The following is a 23,760-nucleotide window of genomic DNA, read 5'->3' as shown; positions in this document are numbered from 1 at the left end:
GTGATTTTTGTAATGCAGGGGAAGAAGATATTCAACATCTTTTTCGATTTTGCGCTGTTGCGCAACAAGTTTGGAGGAGTGGATCACTAGCTATCCATTCAAATCATAACGATACCATGTCTTTCACATAATGGTTTTAGTTTTATATCCGACTATTTCAACGTCATGATGGTAAGAACAGCCCGAGATGTGTTTATTTTGTAAGCACACTTTGGGGTTTGTGGTTGGTTAGGAATAATCGCATTTTTAGAGGGGAAGCGAATACTACTTCTTTGATTCACGCTTTCATTAAGCAAGGAATGGATCAACATGGAATTTCGCAACAACAGCGTATGCCTACTTAAGGGTTCTACACCCTCCTGACACGAATCTTGTCTATCCTCTGGGGTTTTTTAGGGCAATCTTAGCTGGGGATGAAAATCAAGGACCGACTACCATAATTGTGATTGATGGATCTTGGCATAAGAATACTAGGAATGCAGGTATGGGTTGGTTTCTAGATAACCAACATTTTCCAAGTGAAACAAATTTAGGCGGAGCACAAGCAGGCTCAGCGGATTCAGCCCTTCACACAGAGGTTATGGCATGTCTTCTTAGCTTGCGATGGGCGTCACAGGCAGGGTTTGGTCGAATCACAATTTTTTCAGACTCCCAACGACTGGTTGAATTGCTGAGATCAACTGATGTGACTGAAATTCAACTCATTTGGACGCTTGACGAAATTAGGAGGATTGGAAAAACCTTTAACTGGTGTAGCATCAACAAAGTGGACTGAGAGCGCATTCGACGCGCCCACGAGCTGGCAACGGCGGCATCTACTTTACTTTTGTCTTTTACAAATTTTCCTTCGTTTGTTCCTTTACGCTTATGTCAAAAAAAAAAAAACAAATTATTCGAATTTCAACAAATTAATTATAATTACAAATTAGGTTGTATAATTAACAAGATTAAGCTTTAAAATTGTTAAACATATACAGTAGGTCAATCATAGATTCAAGATTTACATACAAGATTCGCAAATATTTAATTTAACATCATAAAAATTATAAATTTTGCGTTCGAAAAACTAAAACCTCCAAAACGTCATAGTTAGGTTTAAAATTTAGGAATTCTGGGTTCGGCGACAAATCTTTGATTTTTGTCAAAATTTTAAAACGTCGCTTACATGCTAAATTCACTATAAAATTATACGATTCTGACCATTATTGACAAAACTGCCGAAAAATCTTGCGAACATATAATCAAATAATCGGACGAATTTGCAATTAATTACATGCAACGAAATTAATCACCCCTTTAACTCATTGCAAATTTATAAAATTTAACCATGTTAACTATAATTGATTCTGGAATTAATTAGAGGCTCGTGATACCACTGTTAGATTATGACAAATATAAATCATATATTACATGCGAAAAAACCATAAAGCCAGGAATCCAAATTAATTGCCACATAGTCAATTAGCATAATTTAGGATACATACATGTGATGCGTGCCTTCCCTAGCTACTCCCGAACCGAACAAGAACAAGTTTAGGACTCCAAATGTCGCCCCTCCGTAGATAGTCCACAGCACGTTCGGATCCGCCTTAGATTCAACCAACTGGGATATTCTCTAAGGTATTATGTTTATTCGGAAAGGTTAATTATTAATTTAGGCAAATTATTAAATTCCCACTTGAACTTTATCTATGTGAATACTTATTGAACTGTTGTATATAAATTGTGATTATGAACCACGTATTTATAGGGTGGAAATAACGGACTTAGATTTCTACTAGGATTCAAATAACTAAATCCATTTGGATTCTAGTTAAATTAATCCATTAGAATTTAATGTTTAATCAAACACCTAAGTGTTTCAGATTTAACAAAAACATTCAAATCGAGTAGAATTAGGAAAACGATATTAAGCAAGCAATCCTAAACGACTAAGGACTCGGTCGTACGTAGCATCGCAGCCACGTAGCCCACAAGGGGCGATGGCGCACGGCTCGGCCCAAGGCTGGGTGCTGCTGCTGGGCCTGCCTTGCCGCTTGCACGCTGGGCCTGCCTTGCTTGCTCGCTTGTGCGCGCGGGCCTGGCTTCGTACTGGGCCTTGCGTCTAGAAGGCTCGTCTGACGATCGTTTCGTACGTCACGCTTCCGGTTCGTTTTCCGATTCCGGAATTCATTTCCGATTCGAACAATATTTAATATTTCCGATTCAGGAATTTTTTTTTCGATTCGAACAAATATTTAATATTTCCGATTCCGGAATTTATTTCCGATTCCAACAATATTTCCGATTCCGGTAATATTTTCGTTTCCCACAATATTTCCGATTCCGACAATATTTCTATTTCCGATAATATTTTCCGATACGTACCATGTTTCCGTTTCCGGCAACATCTACGACTTGGATAATATTTATATTTCCGTTATGATCCATATTTCCGTTTCCGGCAATATCATCATTTCCGGAGTATTCATATTTTGCCTTTTGACGATTTCAGCTCCCATTGGAACCGAGATCCGTCGTTTCCGAATATTCATAAATAGAGTATTTAATTCACTTAAATACTTGATCCGTTCAAGTACTATTTGTGTGACCCTACGGGTAGAGCTGGCAATGGGTCGGGTTGGGTCGAAATCAGGTCGACCTGTTTATAAACGGGTTGACATTTCCCCGACCTGAACCCAACCTGTTTAGTTAAACGGGTTGAAATTTTAAACCCAACCCAACCTGGAAATAAACAGGTCAACCTGTTTTCGACCTGCTGACCTGTTTACTTAATTTTTTTTTTGTAAAAAACCTGCTAAACTAATAACCTGTTTTTCCAATCTGCTAAAATAATAAGTCTTAAACTGGCAATATTTGCCATTAATTAATGCCCTGTCAAAAGTCATAAGGCTTAATACATCACCAAATATGAAATTAAAGTTTAATACATACCAAATCCAACGTAAAACTAAAATTCAAATAGGTTACAACGCATTAATAAATTGTTCATTCATCACACTTTGTTGGAATCTTGTGTTCCTGGTGAAGCAACTATGGGTGAGGATGGGTCATCAACATTCACGACCGCGTCAACTTGTTCTTCCACCTTCATCTTCATGATGGCTCCACATAGCTCCTCCAATTGAGGCTCCATTTTTACTAATAATCATCAACATCACAGTTTATAAGAAAAATTTAGTCTGCGCTAATAATCATCAACATCACAGTTTATTTAAATTTAATCTAATTAACAAATTTATTCTCAAATCATCATCATCATCATTGTTCTCAACTTATAATTCTGAACTCTAAAAAAACCCTAGAAAAATTATTATCAAAAACCTTAAAAAATCGAAAACACTGGAAAAATTATTTTGCTTATGGAACTCGACAAATCAGTGAATCACAATGAAATAAGCCACTTCATTATCATCATCATGGTTCTAATTTCTAAATAACTGAATTTCTAACGAATTGGAATCAAAGTGATATTAATTTACTATGTTATCAACATCACCATGACAAACAAAAGCGTTTTAACAACAAATAGAAAATTAGAAAGAACAAAACATACATAAATTATTAATTATAAAAGAAATCGAATGAAATTTTAAAAATTACATACTTCCGGTGGACGGTGGTGAGTGAAGAACACCGAGAACGGTGCTGAGTGAAGAAAACCGAGAGCCGCACAGTGGTGAGTGAAGGCTGAAGACCGATGACCGGCGCGGTGAAGAACACCGAGAGCCGCCGCTGAGACTGAGAGAGGAGTGAGAAACTGAATGAGAGTGACTGAGTGTCGTGAGTGAGAGGAGTGAGAGAGTGAGAGGAGTGAGAGACTGAGAGGAGAGGCAAGAAATTTTAGGGTTTTTCATTATATATGATTAGAGAATAAAGGCTAAAGCCCAAATAAAAAAGCCCAGAAATAATTAAAGACTTTTAATGAATTTTTTTTTAAACAGTTACACGGAATCACGGATTGTGGTTAGGTTAGCAGGTTGGCGGGTTGGCGGGTTGGTGGGTTGGCGGGTTGACCCAATAATTAAACGGGTTAGGCGGGTTATTTTCGGGTTGAAATTTTCAACCTGATCCAACCCATTTATTAAACGGGTTGGGTTGGGTCGACCTATTTAACTAAACGGGTTGAAAAATCTTGACCCAACCCAATAATAACGGGTTGGGTTCGGGTCGGGTTGGTGGGTTGGGTCAGCTTTTGCCAGCTCTACCTACGGGTTCAGTCAAGAGTAAGTTGTGGATTAATATTATTAATTCCACTTGAACTGAAGCGGCCTCTAGCTAGGCATTCAGCTCACTTGATCTCACTGAATTATTAACTTGTTTAATTAATTAATACTGAACCGCATTTATTAGACTTAGCATTGAATGCATACTTGGAGCAAGGGCATTATTTCCTTCAAATAAATCTAAGTAAATAATGTTTGAACTATGTATAAGCATTTACTAAGTTAAACATCAAAGGATGTAAATGAGATTCTTCACCTATATTATATATTAAAGAATTTAGCTAGATTCAGTATCTACTGACACTGAATGAGCTAAAATTACATGAATAGAATTCAATTGGGAATTATTCTGCAAAAGAATTTATCATGTATGATATAATATAAGGATCGCCAAAAATGTATCGCATGGCTTTAGGCATAACGAACATATACCAATATCTATTGGTCTAAGTAAAGATCAAGTAGATTGAGATCAAGAAAAACTTATGGTACTTGAAAAGGTACATAGGATTAGTTCTTGATTTAAGGAAATGAAGATATGCTAAATATTGATGCTACACGCATAAACACTGGAAAAGGATCAAGCAAGATCCCTTTGGAGTTAACCATTGGCAAGAACGAGCTATATGCATCGTGGTTTGAAATGGCAACATGGATTGAAGACCATGAATTATTGCGTAGGATATTCAATATTAATTTATATGTTCTAAGATACAGCTGAAAAGTCTTCCACATACCCGTGAACTGCTTGGATAAGAAAATCCATATAAAGCATCACTAGCAACCTAATACAGTTGAAGTAAAAGTACGTATTGCCGAAGAAGCAATAAAACAGAGTTTTTTACATTAAAGTGTTCTTCACTGAACTTAGGTGGATCACATGTCTGCTGACTTGATGGTTCTTCATTGCAAAATGCATAGAACCACTCTTGAAGCAAGAAAAACTAGATCACAAAATAAACATACTCAAAATATATTATCATCCCATCTCGAAAGGCATTCGATCGATGAAAAGGATATTAAGATTGAAAAATCATGATAACTAAACCTATTCAACAAGTGAGAAGCAACACTCACAATGTGGCACTGGAAATCAAGCATAGCTTTGATTCCACTAATTATTTTAAAGATGGGTTAGAGGCCCATGGTTGTAGAACATTAGGGTTGAACATTTATCATATATGAAATGTATTTTCATTTTCCTTTTAATCTTGGTTTAGTATTAAATGATGAGTCCATTTAATTTGACGAATATATTCAAGATAGACTGTCAGGACCAGTCCTGTGACTAAGAAATGTCTATCAAGTGAACTTGAATGTCAAAAGTTGAAAATGGTCCCTGGTCGGAAGTTTTCTATAAAGATGGACGCATAGAAAACGCTAGACAACTAGAATGCAAGATGACTAGTAGTTCTATTTCTTGAACTATGTAGACATGGAAACGTCGCAATCATTTGCATAGATACCTACTTGATAATATTAGTATCTGACAGACCTATAACTTTACTGTAAGAGATGAAAATCTTTCATAAGTAAATTTCATTATATTATTAGACACTAATCCTCAATACCTGAGTGATTTGAGATAACTTGTTTGAGAACTGATTACTTTGACGTTGTCAAACGTCGCACCGTAAAAGGAGACTATAACGGCAACGCTCAGGTAATCACCTATCAAACGAAGTCTAACCTCAAGATCACAAGATTGGGATTGTCCTCCCACAAATTGGGATGAGATGCCGAAAGTTGTACAAGGCCACTCGGAGAGCTAGAAACTGTAAAATGCATGGTCGTGCTCAGATGAATCTTATGCTATGATTATTTGTTTATTTGATCAGTTGAACTTTGAAACCGAGAAATACCTCTGAAAATAATAAGGATGGCCAGTCATACCTTATGTTCATGAGCAGGCATCGAGCGACAAAGGAATTAAGAAATGCACACTTGTCCCTAAGGACAAGTGGGAGACTGGAGGAATTCTAATTCTAAGTCTAATAAATGCGGTCCAAGTTTGCATTTATGCATCTAATTCTAAGTCTAATAAATGCGGTTCAGTATTAATTAACAAGTTAATAATTCAATGAGATCAAGTGAACTGAATGCCTAGAGGCCGCTTCAGTTCAAGTGGAATTAATAATGTTAATCCACAGCTTACTCTTGACTGAACCCGTAGGGTCACACAAATAGTACGTAAACGGATCAAGTATTTAAGTGAATATTTTATTCATTAAAGTACTCTATTTATGATCATTCGGAAATGACGGATCTCGGTTCCAGTGGGAACTGAAATCGTCAAAAGGCAAAGTAAAGAATATTCCGAAAATGAAGATGTTGCCGAAAACAGAAATATGGTTCATGATGGAAATATAAATATTATCCAAGTCAAAGATGTTACCAGAAACGGAAACATGGTTCGTATCAGAAAATATTATCGGAAATAGAAATATTGTCGGAATCAGAAATATCGCCGGAAACGGAAATATTAACGGAATCTGAAATATTGTCGGAATCGAAAATTATTATCGGAATTGGAAATATTATCAGAAACGTAAATATTGTTCGAATCATAAATAAATTCCGGAATCGGAAAACGAATCGGAAGCTCGACGAGGGACAAGCCGGCTAGCGAGCCGGCCCATCGCTCGACAAACCGGCTAGCGAGCCAGCCCATCGCTCGATAAGCAAGGGTCGTACGCACAACGCTAGACACAAGGTCTAGCGCCAACGCCAAGCACAAAGGCCCAACGCCAGCGTTGGATCGTGCGTCCAGCTGGGCGCTGGCTGTGTGTGATGGGACGGCTTGTGTGCGACGGGCCAGCTGCGATAAGCAGCTTGTGAAGGCCACCAACAAGCAACGGCAAGCAGTGGGCCAAAGGCGAGCTGTGAGCGATGCTTGGGCCTGCCCAGGCGCGCGTGCCAGCGTGGGTCTTCGTGGCTGCGTTGGTGGCGAGCGTCTTGTGCACCAAGCCTTGTATGAGTACTTAGGTGCCAAGTAACTTGGACCTTAAGTATAGTTTTCCTACTTCTACTAGAATTAGATAGTTAGGATAAGATTCAAACACTAGGTATTTAATTAATCCTATAATTCTAATTAATTATTAATTATAATCCTAATAAGATTAGTAATTGATTTCCTAGTAGAATTTTAATTCTCTATTTCCTACTCTATAAATATGTGAATAACCGATAATATATACTTTACATAGATTGTGTTCAAGGGAGAACATAATTTATAGCCTAACCCGAGTGCATAAAACCTTAGTGAATATCCTAGTTGGTTTAACCTAAGGCGGATCCGAACATGCTGTGGACTATCTACGGAGGGGTGACACTTGGAGCTCTAAAGACCTGTTCTTGTTCGGTTCGGGAGCAGCTAGGGAAGGCACGCATCACATCGTATGTACCCTGAATTATGCTAATTGACAATGTGGGAATTAATTTGGATTCCTGGCTTTATGGTTTTTCCGCATGAATTATATTGTTTATATTATTCATAACCTTACACTTTAATCATAGGCAAAGGTTCAATTTAGGGTTCAGTTTCGATTCTTCCCTTCGCCGCCTCAATTGATCGTCGGTAAAGGTGAAATCCGCCACTTTTAATCATAGGTAAAGGTTAATTTAGGGTTAAGTTTAAATTTCGGGATATAATAGTTGTCGTTTATGTTCTTATTATTAGGGGGTTTTGGCTCTGTGATTCCAAAGATTGCTAATCGTCGTTGTCCCGTTGTGTCGGATATACCCCGATCTTGACATTATAGGTAAATGTTAGTTAAGGGGTTTGGGTCATTCTCGTTCCTATAGGTTTCGTAGCGTCGTTGGTTTAATCATAGTAGCAAGTTTTATTAGTTGGTTGTTGGTTTAGTTTATTTGTTTTTGGTTTAGGGATGGTCGTAGGTGGCTTGTTCCTTGGCTTAGTTGTTGACCCCTTGGTGTATTGGTTATGGATCAGCTGGTTGTGGGAAGTGATGTTTTGCTTCTCTGTGTGTAGGTTGGTTGTTTTTCCATATGATATTGTTGTAGGTTTGGTTAATGTTTGATTTTCGATTATGTGGTTGTGTTTAGGGTGTTCTATGTGGGATATCCTAATTCGGAAGGCTGGAGTAGGAATGTTGGGATCAAGTAATAGGTTTTTGGGTGCTATGGTTAGGGAAGGAGATATGTGTGGGAGGGGGTTTGGGTTTACATTGGTCTTGGTTGTCAGGTCGTCTATGAGACTAATTAACGTTAAGTCTCATCTTAGGTTAGCATTGACGGTGTTTGTCGCTTTCAAAACCTTATATTTAAACGATGCTCCCCATTTTATGGGGCTTCATAGCATGCTTCTCGAGTCACTTTTAGTGATTCATGCCGCTTGTGAGCAAATCAAAAGTCCTTTGCAACTCGTGTCATTACTACTCTCCTACTTCTTTCCTTGGGTTTCAAGTGTTTCAAGTTCTCAAGAGAGCCTCTAGTTTATTGCCCCAATATCTCAGTCTTATATGAGGAAACCAACAAGAATGACTTTGGCATGCTATGTCGATATAAACAAAGTCAAGCCAACAACCGGGAGGCCAACGGAGAAGAATTTGCTACCTTTTTAATGTTAAGTAGTTTATTTGTGGTTGGTTATGTAAGTTATTGTAATTTGTAAACGTTGTTTCTTTTATGCAAATTAGTCAAAAAAAAAAAGTACGAAATATTAATTTATTTATTTTTTATTCAATTCAGTTAGGTAGTGTTTGGTTACTTAGATTTCATTTGAATTACTGGATTTCAAATATGAGAATTGAGATTCTGAAATTGAATTCCAAATTAGGTGTTTGGCAGACACTAATAATTTCAATTCCAAAATTTAAATTCCACTATAGTGTTTGGAAAGTAAGTGGTATTTCAATTTGCCATCCCGTACTAAATATGTTAAACTATTTATTTCAACTTATAGGAAGTATGGATAATTAAATCCACCACAAAATGCGCGATGCTAAAAAGAATCCAGAGAAGTTCGAGTCCAGAGAAGTTCGAGTGTTATCCACATAATAATTAATTACACTTTGATAAAACTGCCATATGGATCTAGAAATTGGAAAAATAATTGTAAAATTAAAGAAAATGCAGGTATTGATTGTCATCATTTTTCCCATACCAATTAACCAAACTACAATTGATCGACATCAAATGCAAATTGCAATTATATTTTTTTTATACCAAAAAGGATATGATTTGATTGAGAAATAAGACCTAATAATTAGCAAACCGAATAATTAATTACGGATGAGGAACGCCGGTAGTTTCATCAGCGAAGGAACGACGACCGGTAAATCTAACGTCGGCGAAGGACTTAACTTCTTCCTGCGTGGTTGCTTGCGACGACGTTGAAGTGGCGGGTGTGGTGATTATGGAGGTGATTACGGCGGTGGTGGAGGTCATTCAGAAAGAAGATAAGGAGTCGCAGGTGGAATAACAACTACTCCACTAGATTTGGGTGGTTGACGCGGTGGTACTCGAGGCTGTGCGGTTTGGGAGGAGAGAGAGAGAGAAAGCCTCGGAGTCTCAGAGGAGAGAGGAAAAAACGTCGAGGAAGAAGGAAGAATTGTGGGAGGAGAGAGAAAAAAGATAAACGCTTAATTGTGGTAGAATGGGCTATGGGCTGAGAATTTCAAATGACATACTTTAACTTGTAATTTCAAATTCTTAGTCTAATGAGCTATCCTTAACAGTTTTAGAATTTGGGCCAATTTCGAATTTCAAATTCCAAGTTATCCAAACAGTAGAATTGCCTCAATTCCGGAATTTCAAATGAAATCCTCATAATCAAACATACCATTAAGTTACTTGTGAGAGAGAGAGGGGGAAGAATGGGAATCAAACACCATTCTTAAATAAAGTATTTTCATAATTCCTTTTTTTCATTCTCTTTCCCTTTTCCCTTCTCTAGCTAAACACCCCCCCTAAATAGAATCAAACCTGCCTAAGATATTGGGTTGTATTTGAAAATTTCCTAAATAACGACTCAGATGACAACATTGAAAACAGAAAAACTCCGCATCATCTTGCTAATTAGTGGGATCCACCTTGAGATAAACCATCACGGATTCCAAAGTCTCTATCTGTCCTTTTTTAAAAATATTTTTTTTATCTATATCTATCTACCAGACACATGAACGCACATCACACCAGTGACAAGTGAGTGTGTATCGGAGTCACTCAGAGTCAGAGAGATTATTCAAGAGATCAACAATGGCGACATTGCCATTATCATCAACAACACCTTCAACCGGAAGAACAGAGAATTGTTTCTCTTCGTACTATTCATCGTCAATTTCACGAGTTATGGAATTTGGGTTAAAAAACGGCTGTAATTCCAAGCTGTTGTTTTCTTCTGTCAATTATAAACCTATGATTATGAGAGGTTCAAGAAGGTGTATCGTAATTAGAAATGTGTTCAGTGAATCGAAGCCGAAATCGGAGGAACCGATCATTGAACAAGGTTTGTTCATCTTTTTCAATCCAGATTATTTGTTGAGTATTGTTTCATTTTTTGAGTTGTGTTCATATTTGAGAAAAAATGTTTTCATAAAAGTATCGAAATTCCCCATCCCCAATATCTATGTTAATTGGGCTCAGGTTACTAATGTGTAGTCCGGCTACTCATGAAGTTACCCTAATTTAATTGTTGCTCCCCAGATAATGAAACTGCCATAAGCATATTAACCCAGTGAGCATGTTTAGCAACATCATCCGATAGTTTCGACATCAACCTAATAAAATAGTCTTATATGTGCGTCAATTACATAAGAAGTTTATATAATAGCAAGTTCAATTTTAAAAATTTGCATGAACATTTTTAAAAGTAAGTATCAGATAAATCATGGAATTTTGAGGTCATTTTAGTAAATGCACTTGTGGTGTTCCCTACAAAATAATCTATAGTATTCTCATCATAGTTAGAATTAATCAAATTGTATTAAGTACACAATTTATGCCAATATTTATGAAAATTTTAATGCAAATTTGCAACCTATGTTATTTCCTATGGGAAGCAATATGATTGGGAAAAAAGAGTCAAAATAAGTTCGGTAAAAGATGCAAATAATACATGTAGTATTCACTTTCAAGATTATGAGTAAATACAAGTACTAAAATACATCAAATTATACAATAAAATGCGGTGTTCACTTTTCAAGATTAGTAGCAGATAATATGAGTATTAATTACACACAAGAGATATAGGAAAAAAAGCTCTTAATGTTAAATACAAAGTACTAAAATTTTGTAAATCATGCTCCGTATAATTATAAACTAAAGATGTAGGACCAACAAAAAAAAATATCAATAAGGGTGATTAATAATATTGGTAAAATAATGTGTAGTTCTAGAGTCCTAAATTGGACGAAAATGAAGATCAAGATACGAGATCAAAGGTCAAAACTACTATGATTTTGTAATGGAAAATCAATGTCTGATTCGGTTTTATAGGTTATTGCTCCGGCCATGCATAATACATTTTAGGTTGCTTAGCTACTGAAATAAAATAAGTATTTCAAACAGGTTTTAATCTACTATAACTACACACTCTTTTGATTTTAATTAGCTCACACTGAATTTAAAATCAAAAGGAAAATTGTGTACGTTTATATAGACTAATAGACGTAATCGGCCCATGGAAAAGGAATTATCCACCTTCAGAACCAAAGATTTTTCATAGGTGCTACCTACACTAATTGAATATTTATTCCAGGACATTCTTTTAGTGTTAGTTATGTGCCGCAAATTAATTGGGCGAGAAAGTGCAAGTGGTTATGCAATATATTGCGAAGTGAATATGAAATATAAAAAAAAGTGAAACACAACATTTTTTATGTTTACTTTTTTTACATTGGTACTACAATTTTGATTTTTCGTAATGTAAGGGCATGAGTATTACATTGTTTCACTATTTAGATATTTGGATCATGTTGAGATCGACGATGTCTAATTTTTCTTTAGATGAACTTTGTGAATAGTTTTTCTTGCCTATTGTTTGTGGTGATTAGTTGTAATACATAATTTTAATTTTGTTAAAAATATACCCCCGCACGCATCGCGTGTATAAGACTAGTATTTTGGCAATTTAAGTTTTTCTGTAAATAATTGTTCCACATTTAACAACTAAAATTAATTCTGGATTAAATTTGGTATGCTTTTAACTTCTTTTTTTTTGTTTTTCTCTTTTCATAGATAGAGATTTTTCTGCTGATTGCTATTAATTAGACATTATATTTTGCCGTGAATTGAGAACATGAGATTGTCTTTGACTTTTTATTGTTATAGTATGTATACACAAGAATGTTTTTTATGAAATATTAAGTGTAACTGTTAATTTCCCCTTTTTGGCCTATTTTAAAGTGTCCTAATGTTCCTACCTATTTGCATTATCAAGTAACCAACATGAACAATTGTACTGAAAATAAAGTGTTTGAGCATAATTCATTTATCGAAGTGGCAGCAGTAAGCAAGCAATGATCATAGTAGCAAGTTACTTGAAGTATGAGAAGGAAGCTCTCAAGTGCTTGAGTTGTTCTTCTTTGTCTGACTTTTTCTATTTCATATTCTTCTTTCAGAAACTCCAAGCATTTTGAACCCGTTGAGTAACTTGAGTCCAGATTCTGCTTCAATTGCCTCAAGTATTAAATACCATGCGGAGTTCACTCCGTTGTTTGCTCCAAATGACTTTTCTCTTCCCAAGGCTTTCTTCGCCGCTGCACAGAGTGTTAGAGATTCACTTATTATTAACTGGAATGCTACTTATGCCCATTATGAGAAGATGAACATGAAGCAAGCTTATTATTTGTCCATGGAATTTCTCCAGGTTCTCTTACTGGATTTTTCTGTTTGGTCATGAATATATATTAAAAACTGATTATATTCTATGGCAATATGAAAATGAGTAAATATTTATCTTGTTTTAGGGTAGAGCACTGTTGAATGCGATTGGGAATTTGGAACTAACCGATGCTTATGGAGATGCTTTGAAAAAGCTTGGACACAATCTGGAAGCTGTAGCTTGTCAGGTGTGTTTATGTTTTGTATATTGAAGATACTAATTTTGCAGTTGTTCTTGTTGATGATTTTGCTTTTTCTTGGAACTTTTTATTGCCCATTAGACGTTGACTGGTTTGCAACTTTTATCAATAACAATTGCAGTCTCTTCTGATATCCTTGCCTGTTTGACATTTTTTCACCTCTAAAGAATTCCATTTCATGTTTAGCCAACTGGGAAGATGTGGGACTTTGTCTTTTGATAACATCCAGTATATTGTTTTGGATGACTTAAGGGTAACTTCACCGCCTTTGGACAACCATACCAAACGGCGGATACATACTTTGTTGTTTGTTGAAAATTTGAAATATGGATTTGAATTTCTGGCTTCGTGACCTTAAGGCTATCTAGTTTATATTCATGTTATGTTGCATGCTGCGGACCTTATAGCTTGTATAAAGAGGACTTCGAAGAAAAAAAGAAACTTGCTGTTGCTTGTACCATGTCATGTCAAATTTTCTTTCTTGTCTTTCTTTAAAATATATCCATTTCATTGGTCATTCTCTAACCTTTAAACCGTGCACTTTAAGTTTATTCATTTAGAAGCTTTAGATCTGTACATTCATGCACCAATAGATCGGAAAAAAATGGAAGGGTTAAATAGTGGGTCTCTCATTTTTTGCGGGAAGCATAGTAGGAGGAGATATGAGGCAAGGAGGAGGAATAGGACGACCTACTACTTGAGGGAAAAAAAATGAGTTGGGATTTTTATGGAGTCAGACTGTATTATATTCCCAATTCTGTATAAATTCCAGTATATTCTTATGTATACATTTTTTAATTCACAGGTGAATGTTTAATTAACAAAGATCCACTAGTCTATTTCCTAAATTCAGGCTCCATGTTCAAATGTTTTCGGGTCAAGTTAAGAATTTTCTATGACCGACTCTTGGTTCGACATCAAAGTTACAAGCTTACAACATGATCAAAAGAATATGTATGGATGATAGGAACTTTCTAAACCAGAACTCTCAACAGTAAACAATTATATGCTCCAATAACGAATCAATGGTTTGGTTGAATGACTATGTGAAATAAAAAAATCCTAATGGGTAATGTAAAAATCTAGTTTACCTTTGTTGTTTTAATTGTTTTGTTTAACTAAAAGAGTTATGTGAAATGCAATGGAGATTTAGTTGAAAGTTGGAACAGGTTTAAGTTGTGTCCTGAAATAAATGTAGGGTCATTGTAGCTTAATTCGAAAACGTTTCTTCAGACCTGACCATCTTGTAATGACAATATAAGTGTCTGTATGTTGTGGCCTTTATTTGGTTTCATACTTGCTGCTGTTCACATTGGTTGCTTTATAACAGGAACGAGATGCTGCACTTGGAAATGGGGGTCTCGGGAGGCTCGCTTCGTGCTTTCTTGACTCTCTCGCTACATTGAATTATCCTGCATGGGGTTATGGACTAAGATACAAGTATGGGTTATTCAAGCAAATGATTACCAAGGATGGTCAAGAAGAAGTTGCTGAGAATTGGCTTGAGGTCTTGTTGCTACATTTTTGTTTAAAATTCCTTATGATGTTGGTAACTTATGAGCATCATTTCAATATTCATATTCCAACTTATACATCTTATTGCAGATTGCTAATCCATGGGAACTTGTGAGAAATGATGTTTCCTATTCAATAAAATTTTATGGAAAGGTGGTTTCTGGATCGGATGGCAGAAGTCATTGGACTGGGGGAGAGGATATCAGGGCTGTTGCCTATGATGTTCCTATTCCTGGGTATCAAACTAAAACCACTATTAATCTTCGATTGTGGTGTACTACTGTATCATCTGAAGACTTTGACTTATCTGCTTTTAATGCGGGGGAACACGCCAAAGCAAATGAGGCTCGTGCGAATGCGGAAAAGGTTGGTTGTTAATTAAATAGTTCCTGGATGCTTATAAATATTGTATCTGTCTCCAAATTATTTGGTCTGCATGCAGTGAAAATCACATAACTTGTTTGATATGTCATATGTATGCTACTTGGTCCCATCTTAATCACCTAAAGTAATGTAGCAGAAGTTACTGTCATTCAGTAATACGCCGTTTCAGTTGCCTTTTCTTAAATAGAAACTTTTGACAATGGAGCTTTTTTCCTGCTATGTAGCCAGCCTCCAGTGGATGCATTTTCACTGTGCTCCATCCACAAGAATCGTGGCAATTGTTTCATTTTGGATGAAAAACCTTTGGCTTTGCATTTTGATTTCTGCCCCATAAAATGGCGGCATCACATTTTTCTCTTTTAACAGATCTGTAGCGTACTATACCCCGGGGATGAATCTATGGAAGGAAAGATCCTCCGTCTGAAGCAACAATACACCCTATGTTCGGCTTCTTTGCAAGACATCATTTCACAATTTGAAAGGAGATCAGGGGAACATGTAAATTGGGAAGAATTTCCAGAGAAGGTGGCTGTGCAGATGAATGACACTCATCCAACATTGTGTATACCAGAACTGATGAGGATACTAATAGATGTAAAAGGACTTGCCTGGAAGGAAGCTTGGAATATAACCCAAAGGTATTTCCTACTATCTTCTGTTTGGCAACAATCAGGTCATTTTTTATAAATAGGTTAATGTGACACGACTGGGAGGCCTTACTTTTTCACTTGCTTTTAATCAGTTCTGTTTTGTTTGGTGGAATATTTAGGCAGTGGTCATGAGCAGTGTTACCTAATACTCCGTTTCTCCCTGCACATTGCGTAATGGGTACTGGTACTGTGGAACACTTTTGGGCTAATTTAACATAATTCGGCAGGGATTGTGTTGCACATATTAAAGCGCACCACGAATTAGGTAATACTTGTCATGAGAAAGGTCATACAAGTACGGTTGAGGAAAAATAACCGGGCATTCCATGTCCCTCTGCAGTCATCAAATGGAAGAGACACTAATAATCACACCCTTTGTCTTACTTCTTGTCTGCAAATAACAGGAAAAATTAAGGTACTTTTTGACTATAAATCACATTTTGGGTTCAGACTTTAACTAAACAGCAGTCTTACAGTTACTGACAGAGAACCTAAGCAGAGCAGAAAGGCTTAAGTTGGGACTTAAGAAAGCACTTCCTCCTTTTTATTGTAATTACACCATTTGGCGTTTCACGCTTGCTACTGCGCAACTTTGATCATATATATAGATTTATCAAGTAAAAGAATATAATAGTTTGAAAGTGTATAATGAAACGAATCTAGAAGTGATCCCACACGATTATATTTTTGCTTGTGTAAACTATGTTACTCGGAAACAGCTACTCTTGTCCGACTCGTTTATTTTGTAAATGTTTTTCACTATTTTGGCGCAATTGGAGTGTCCAAATGTCTATCCATGCCTTTTATATATAAAAAAAAGTGTCTACCCATGCCCAAGTGTCGAGGATCTGAAGAGTCTGGTTATCATATTATATAAATCACAAAAGATGGTCGAAGGAACATCTATGAATAGTTTAAAGGTCCAAATGATACAGTTATAAAACATTGCAAGTAACATATATCTTTTATCAAAATACGTTCCTGCGTCGTCTGTCTTAACATGTGCAATAATATAAAAGAAGTATAATTGATAAATAAATATATAGGAAAACATGTTCAGGAAAACATGTTCAGGAGTGAGGGACTGAGGGGTCGCATTTAGTCTATGCCAAAGTCAGGTACACCAGTCATCAGGCTTTGGGTAAGCGGAGAGCCAATTATAGGCTTATAGCCACTGGAAACAGAATATCCTTATGAGGGCTTACTAGAAACATCACCTCTGTAAGATAACTAATCTGGAAATATATTGACCTCACATGTTTGCTTTTGTACCCAGCTAGCACTTTTAGGTAGCATATGAGATCACAGATCAGTGTTTGATGTGATTCACCCATTTCGCTTGGAGGTTACCAGCCATAAGGCAGCATTCTGTATAATTTAGCTGCACCTGACTCATATGCTGCTTTTGGTGACCACCCGAGGTCCGATATGGGCCATACCAATAGGGAGCGTTGTAGCTAGTGATTTCACCATCCTACATATTGTCTGCATGAACGTCTCACATATTTGAGTGCGAAAAGTGTGAGAAGCAAGCTGTAGAACACTAAAAACACTAAATCCAACAATAGAAGTTTCCATATTTTAGCTGTGAAAATCTGTACCAAACTTTTGGAACAATGGAAGTCTTTCCGAAACAAGGTCCTTACATTAATGGAACGTGAGAAAGGTGGATGTTCCTCATTGTAACCTGTGATAGTGTAATATGAGAAAATATGGATTTCCCTCATTGTAAACCGTGATGTGAGAAAAGGTGGATGTTCCTCATTGTAACCTGTGATGTTAAGATACGCCCATTGACTTAGATTCATTAGCACCTCTTTTCTTCTCCCATTAAACAAATATGATTTCCAAGGTGTGAAGAATCGCTTGATAACTTTACAAATCAGCCTAGCTCTGCTTTAGACCATGAAGACGCTAGTCAATATACTTTATTCCACAGTAGTCATGGGGGATAGTCACACGGTGAAAATTTGGAAATTTATCTAATGAATTACACCGTTTTACTAACTACATTGCCGGAACTAGTGTTGTTCAAGATGTTTTGTCTTTAAATAGCATTCAACAGTCTGCTTGTTTCTCACTACTTAGCCCAATTGCAGAATTAAATTTTTATCATGGGTTTCTTGTAATATTTCCCTAAGACAGTAAACCGAAACTGCTTTTACGTGATTTTTCTTTTGAGGGTTGATTATTTATGTCTGACGTCTCATGGATAGAACTGTTGCGTATACAAATCATACTGTTTTGCCGGAGGCATTGGAGAAATGGAGTTTTGAACTTATGCAATCCTTGCTTCCTCGACATGTTGAGATTATAGAGAAAATAGACGAGGAGGTGATCACATGTACTCAACTTTTGAATGTATTTGAATTTCTTGTTTGGACGAGTCATTTCCCTTTCTTAAACAATTTATTAACTACTTACAGCTAGTTGATACCATCGTTTCTGAGTATGGTACTGATGACCCCAAATTGCTGATGGGAAAACTGAATGAGTTGAGAATACTGGAGAATTTTCATCTTCCCAGTTCGGTTGCCAGTATAATCAAGGATAAAATTACCTGTCAAGTCGACGAGGATAAAAAAATTGAAATTTCTGATGAAGTAGATGGACTAGTTGTTGTAGAGGAAAGTGAAGAAGGTGATATAGAGAAACAGGCAGTGGAAGAGCCAGTTCCAAAACCAGCAAAGTTGGTTCGGATGGCTAACCTTTGCATAGTTGGGGGTCATGCAGTAAATGGGGTTGCCGAGATTCATAGCCAAATCGTGAAGGAACAAGTTTTCCGTGACTTCTTCGAGGTAAATTTTGTAATTTTGTATAAAGTTGGGTATTTTTTCAAATTTGAAAGGATTTCATATCATCAATTTCTTAAAGTTTGAGTTTCTTTCAGTTGTGGCCAGAGAAATTTCAGAACAAAACAAATGGGGTGACTCCAAGAAGATGGATCCGGTTTTGCAATCCAGAACTAAGCAGTATCTTAACAAAATGGATTGGGTCTGACGACTGGGTTCTTAACACCGAAAAACTTGCAGAACTGCGAAAGGTAGAATTTTTTCAAAGGGATTTAATTACTTTATTATTTAAATTCATGTGTAGTAGCATTAGATAATGAGTAGGATTGTTTTTAATTTTCTTTTTAAATATTTGCCAATAGATAGATTACGATTATTTAGTTGGTTCTTTTTATCATAAAAAAGTTTTAGACAATTTTGTTAAAAGATTAATAATATCAATCAAAATTTTAATTAGTTTAATTAATTATGATTACTCTCATTTGTTATTTTTACTGACCTGGTGATTGTATTATTTTAATTCTAAAATAAGTTGGATATCTCTTTTTTCATTCGCCGAAATAATACCCTTTCGTATGTGGCGCTCTAATATCTCAAGAAATATGCCCGCTTTAATTATATATGTTAGATTTTAGCTCTTCTCAACTGGCTGCTAATATATATAAGAATATATTTAGACTATGCTTTTGGGTTTAATTAGTGTCGCCAATTGCGTTCATTTACTTTCTTCTGCTTCAAACACCTTCATCCTACACTAACTGTAATATCCTGGGAATAAATTGCAGTTTGCAGATAATAAAGATCTTCACACTGAATGGATGGAAGCAAAACGGAACAACAAACAGAAGGTTGTTTCGTTAATCAAAGAGAGAACAGGTTACACGGTCAGCCCAGATGCAATGTTTGATATTCAGGTAGCCTTTTGTGTATACTGTTTTGCATTAACAGATTAAATGGCATCAAGATGCAGCCTGAATAGTATGGGTTAATGGTTCGGATAGGAGTGGTTGCTGTCTTCTCCCTTTTTGCTGGGGGGGGGGGGGGGGGGCGGTGCTGGAAATTTTTGTTGATACCTGTTGTCTTCGCTTTTCTTTCTTTCTTTTTTTTTTGTGGGGGAGGGGTGTAGGGAAGGTGGAGGCTTAGGAGGGGTCGAACCTTTTAAAACTTGTAAGTGTAGTCCGTGGACCAGTTTCTGTTTCCTTTGGTTTCTAGTAGCCGGAGATTCTTGTTTCTTCTTCCTCTCTCATTTTTATAGTTTGTGGTTTTATGCAACTAATTAAAACAATAACTTGATTATCAGATCAAGCGTATTCATGAATACAAGCGGCAACTTATGAACATATTGGGAATTGTATACCGCTACAAAAAAATGAAAGAAATGAGTGCTGCAGAGAGGAAGGAAAAATATGTTCCAAGAGTTTGTATATTCGGAGGAAAAGCTTTTGCCACATATGTGCAGGCTAAAAGAATAGTGAAATTTATCACTGATGTAGGAGCTACAATTAATCACGATCCTGAAATTGGTGATCTACTGAAGGTATGCCTTTGCATAATATATTAGTGTATTTCTGTGATACCTTTCTTTGACGAAGCAGTTTTCTTTATAAAGTTGTTAAAGTAAAAAAAATTATATGAGTTCTGCTCCAGTTTCTAAGGTGTGGGGTGTTGAAGAAACAGATTTTTTGATCATAGGAAGAACTGAAAAAGTGCTTTTGAAATTTCTTTTGCTAAGTTTCCTCTTTCGCTTTGTACCTGTATTAAATATTTTCAGCATACGGAGTATATGTTTGGCACAACTGACAAAGCGTGTTACAATCACTTACAAATGGTCCATATTAGGTGTATCTTCTAACTAAAATTGAATGTAAAACCTTTCTTTGCTGGAGCTTTATTAAAAATCTTCTCTGTGACTGGCATGATCTTGTAAACCCTGTACATGCAAACGGAAAGTTTGGGTCGACCTTTGAAGCTTGGAATAGTATAAAATACGAAGTATTACAATTTGATTAAAAAACCAAGTGTTCTAGACGATTTTGTAATTACTTTATCAGGCATTTAACAGTCTGGAGTATATGTGGAGAGCTAATTAATACTAGTTAAATGCATGCCATTAGTTATGTTGCCATTAATCGTTAGACCTCAGAACCATGTTTACAGTTATAGGTATATCATTTTTATGTTTTGGACGACTGTAAAGATTCTCTGTTAATTCTACGACTTAATAGTAATCGAGAGAATCATAGAAGAATTTTGTTACATGGACTTGATGATCTGTAAAATATGGAAAAAGTAAAGAATACTGAGTGCTAGTCACTTGTCTTCTTGTTTGTACAATAGCCTATTAGGTATTTGTGAGTAACACCTAAATTAAAATAACCATATGATTATGTCAAATACTTCCTCGGCACACTTCTAAATGAAATAATTCCCTTATTTGGTTTGCATGATTTCTGACTTTCTGTATCTCTCCTCATCACATGAGCAGTGATTTGCATTCTCTCTGTTTCTTCATTCCATGGGTCTCTTTAGCCCTTAACATGTGTGCCATATCATTATGCTTCGCTTTTCAATAGACAGGAGGATGGGGGGAGGTTATGGAATTGTGATAGATGCATTTTGCTAGCCAGAGCTCTGTATATTTTTCCGTTTTCAGAAAATTAATTTCATTGTTGTTAAATTTCTGAAATTCAGGTTGTGTTCATCCCCGATTACAATGTTAGTGTGGCTGAGTTATTGATCCCTGCAAGTGAACTTTCACAGCATATAAGGTAATAGATTTCTCAGTATGCAACATCCCGTCATTCTTTAATTCGTGTTTCATATGGTCCATATACTTGATGAATTTAATGCAAATTCTTAAAGGAATTGGTTACACTTAATTATCTAAGATGATCCTTTCAATTTGGTATTTAAGTGGACCCTGCAGGTATTACTGTATTAGTCAATATGATGTCAATAATGGCATATGTGTTTTGACATACTATTCATCTTTTTCAAAGTGAATGCCAAAACAATGAAAATAATTGATCTAAAACATTGAGTGTCATGGAATTACAGTTTCCACGTTATAGCGAAGATATAAGAAACCATGGAGGTGTCATTTTAGTACATAATGCTTGTTTGAAGTCCTTTGTCCCTTTCGGTGCTTTGTTTTATCCCTCTGACACCAATGTGAGAGTCGTAATTTATTGTGGGGAGCTTTTCCAGTTGTCTCTAGTATGTGAGCTTTCCAGTTATTGTCTTGGAAAGAGTGTCCACCTTTTAAGCTGAAATAAGTACCTAGCAACAGATGCCATCTTCCTTCCTTTGCATTCTTTTTGCTTCTGCCTTTTCTCTTCCCACTTGTAATCACCCTTTCTTGTTGCCTTAGCCAGTGATTTTCTGTATCTTAAGTCTTAACTCCTGTTACTGTTGTCAGAATGCATCTCAATCTGCTAATAGAACAGCTGGGACCTTCATACCACTGAAAAGAAACTTAAGCACCACTTTGTTTCCTTACCCCCAAATTCAAGTCAATTCTGTCCATGAGTTATGCAAGAATCTATTGCTCATCAATAAGCAATGACGAGTTCATCTGAAATCATTTTCAACTTCTTGAGCTTAATAGCCTCTGAGACAAAAAAGTCTTATGACTTTCTGCGTTAGAGCATACCTTGTCTGGCTATGAAAGAATCTCAAAAATATGTAGAACTGATTGTCCTAGTCCTATGAAATCAGGCGATTGGTCGAGGCTACTAGAAAACTGGAGTTTTAGATTCTGTTGAGCCGTGGAGGATATACTTGTACTACTCTTTTATTGTACACGTACACGTACACGTACACGTACACTTGTGCTTGATGTTAATATTTCTTCTAGTTTAGACCTAGGAAGCAGCTTGACCACTTCTCCTGTCAAATAAGATTAACAGTTTAGAACATGAAAGATTGGGCCGTGTGAGATAATTCTGAGTAAGAATTATAGTATCTTGATTTTCCCCTTGGATGCAGCACTGCTGGGATGGAGGCAAGTGGAACAAGCAATATGAAGTTTTCAATGAATGGATGTATCTTAATTGGGACCCTAGATGGTGCCAATGTTGAGATTAGAGAAGAAGTCGGAGAAGATAACTTCTTTCTGTTTGGCGCTCGAGCACATGATATTGCTGGCTTAAGGAAGGAAAGAGCTGAGGGCAAGGTATGTCATGCTTCAACTTCCATGTTATTGTTTTCATGTTAAAGGAGCCTTTTTATTTATCATATTTCTGATACCATCAACTGTTTTGTAGTATGTGCCGGACCCATGTTTTGAAGAAGTAAAGGAGTATGTTAGAAGTGGTGTCTTTGGTTCAAACAGTTATGATGAACTGTTAGGGTCTTTAGAGGGAAATGAAGGATTTGGACGTGCTGATTATTTCCTTGTGGGCAAAGACTTCCCTAGTTATGTAGAATGCCAAGAACAAGTTGACCAAGCATATAGAGATCAACAGGTAAGGAGTTCTACTTCTAATTTTATATTATCAAACTCATGCGTGTTAACAGTTATTGAACAAGATAAAAGATATGCCCAGGAATTTGATATTTTGCCCGATCTTTGTCTGATTGTAATGTGCAGAAATGGACAAGAATGTCAATCCTAAATACAGCTGGTTCATTCAAGTTTAGCAGCGACCGAACGATTCATCAATATGCTAAGGATATATGGAATATCCATCCAGTAAATCTGCCATGAAATTGAAAACAACTGGATGGCTCGCCAGAGTAACCATCATGCTAGAACTCTTAAAACGCCTCTCTCTATATTTTTTTTAATGAATAATTTTGGTCATCAATAATATGCCACGTGGAAGTTTGGCATAGGATGTGTACAAAATAAATTGATTGCATTTTCATGTTTAATTTATTTTTATTTTCTTTTTGGGGTGCGAATGAGCCACAAGAACAACATAAATTATAAAATGAGGAGGGATTGGCACCTGAGACCTATCGTACACAGGCCCTCGTTTTTTACTATTAGGCCAAGAAATCATTGGTGCAGTAAAATGCCCCATTCACTTTTAGACAAAAATATGGGTGCAACCAGGGCGGTCTTAAAGTATTTTTGGCCCTGTGCTTGGGGCTGTCTTAAACTATTTAGGGGCTCTTTACTAATTATATAATGGACCTTTAAAAA

The 23,760-nt window shown here is 36.3% G+C and overlaps 2 protein-coding genes across 2 annotated transcripts; one reads left to right on the top strand and one right to left on the bottom strand.

Annotated features, from left to right (window-relative positions):
• Positions 1-2,835: 2,835 nt before the first annotated feature.
• LOC130465887 (uncharacterized) lies at positions 2,836-3,872 on the bottom strand. The gene is made up of 2 exons (XM_056834698.1): positions 3,608-3,872; positions 2,836-3,141 (listed from the first exon to the last, which is right to left on the bottom strand). The coding sequence occupies exons 1-2, from the start codon at positions 3,855-3,857 to the stop codon at positions 2,996-2,998; spliced, it is 396 nt and encodes a 131-aa protein (XP_056690676.1). The 5' UTR covers positions 3,858-3,872; the 3' UTR covers positions 2,836-2,995.
• A 6,455-nt stretch (positions 3,873-10,327) lies between these two features.
• Positions 10,328-23,505, top strand: LOC110795916 (alpha-1,4 glucan phosphorylase L isozyme, chloroplastic/amyloplastic). Its single transcript, XM_022000952.2, has 15 exons — positions 10,328-10,695; positions 12,809-13,056; positions 13,157-13,258; positions 14,601-14,777; positions 14,876-15,151; positions 15,536-15,807; positions 18,036-18,153; positions 18,246-18,617; positions 18,710-18,862; positions 19,397-19,525; positions 19,912-20,148; positions 21,303-21,379; positions 22,599-22,785; positions 22,877-23,077; positions 23,203-23,505. Exons 1-15 carry the CDS (start codon positions 10,446-10,448, stop codon positions 23,317-23,319), a joined length of 2,916 nt encoding a protein of 971 aa, XP_021856644.2. The 5' UTR covers positions 10,328-10,445; the 3' UTR covers positions 23,320-23,505.
• The last annotated feature ends 255 nt before the right edge of the window (positions 23,506-23,760 follow it).

This window comes from Spinacia oleracea, chromosome 1 (genome assembly GCF_020520425.1).
Source record: "Spinacia oleracea cultivar Varoflay chromosome 1, BTI_SOV_V1, whole genome shotgun sequence".
Taxonomy (NCBI): Eukaryota; Viridiplantae; Streptophyta; class Magnoliopsida; order Caryophyllales; family Amaranthaceae; genus Spinacia; species Spinacia oleracea.
The sequence above is the reverse complement of the archived record's forward strand: the minus strand, read 5'-3'. Positions and strand labels throughout refer to the sequence as shown.

Excerpts from the sequence above, each read along its gene's own strand:
- LOC130465887 (XM_056834698.1), bottom strand. The coding sequence starts at position 3,857 with ATGAAAAACCCTAAAATTTCTTGCCTCTCCTCTCAGTCTCTCACTCCT. Across the intron at positions 3,142-3,607 it reads CTCACCACCGTCCACCGGAA|TAAAAATGGAGCCTCAATTG; the intron begins GTATGTAATTTT and ends GATGATTATTAG.
- LOC110795916 (XM_022000952.2), top strand. The coding sequence starts at position 10,446 with ATGGCGACATTGCCATTATCATCAACAACACCTTCAACCGGAAGAACA. Across the intron at positions 10,696-12,808 it reads GGAACCGATCATTGAACAAG|AAACTCCAAGCATTTTGAAC; the intron begins GTTTGTTCATCT and ends TTCTTCTTTCAG. Across the intron at positions 15,808-18,035 it reads GCTTGGAATATAACCCAAAG|AACTGTTGCGTATACAAATC; the intron begins GTATTTCCTACT and ends TCTCATGGATAG.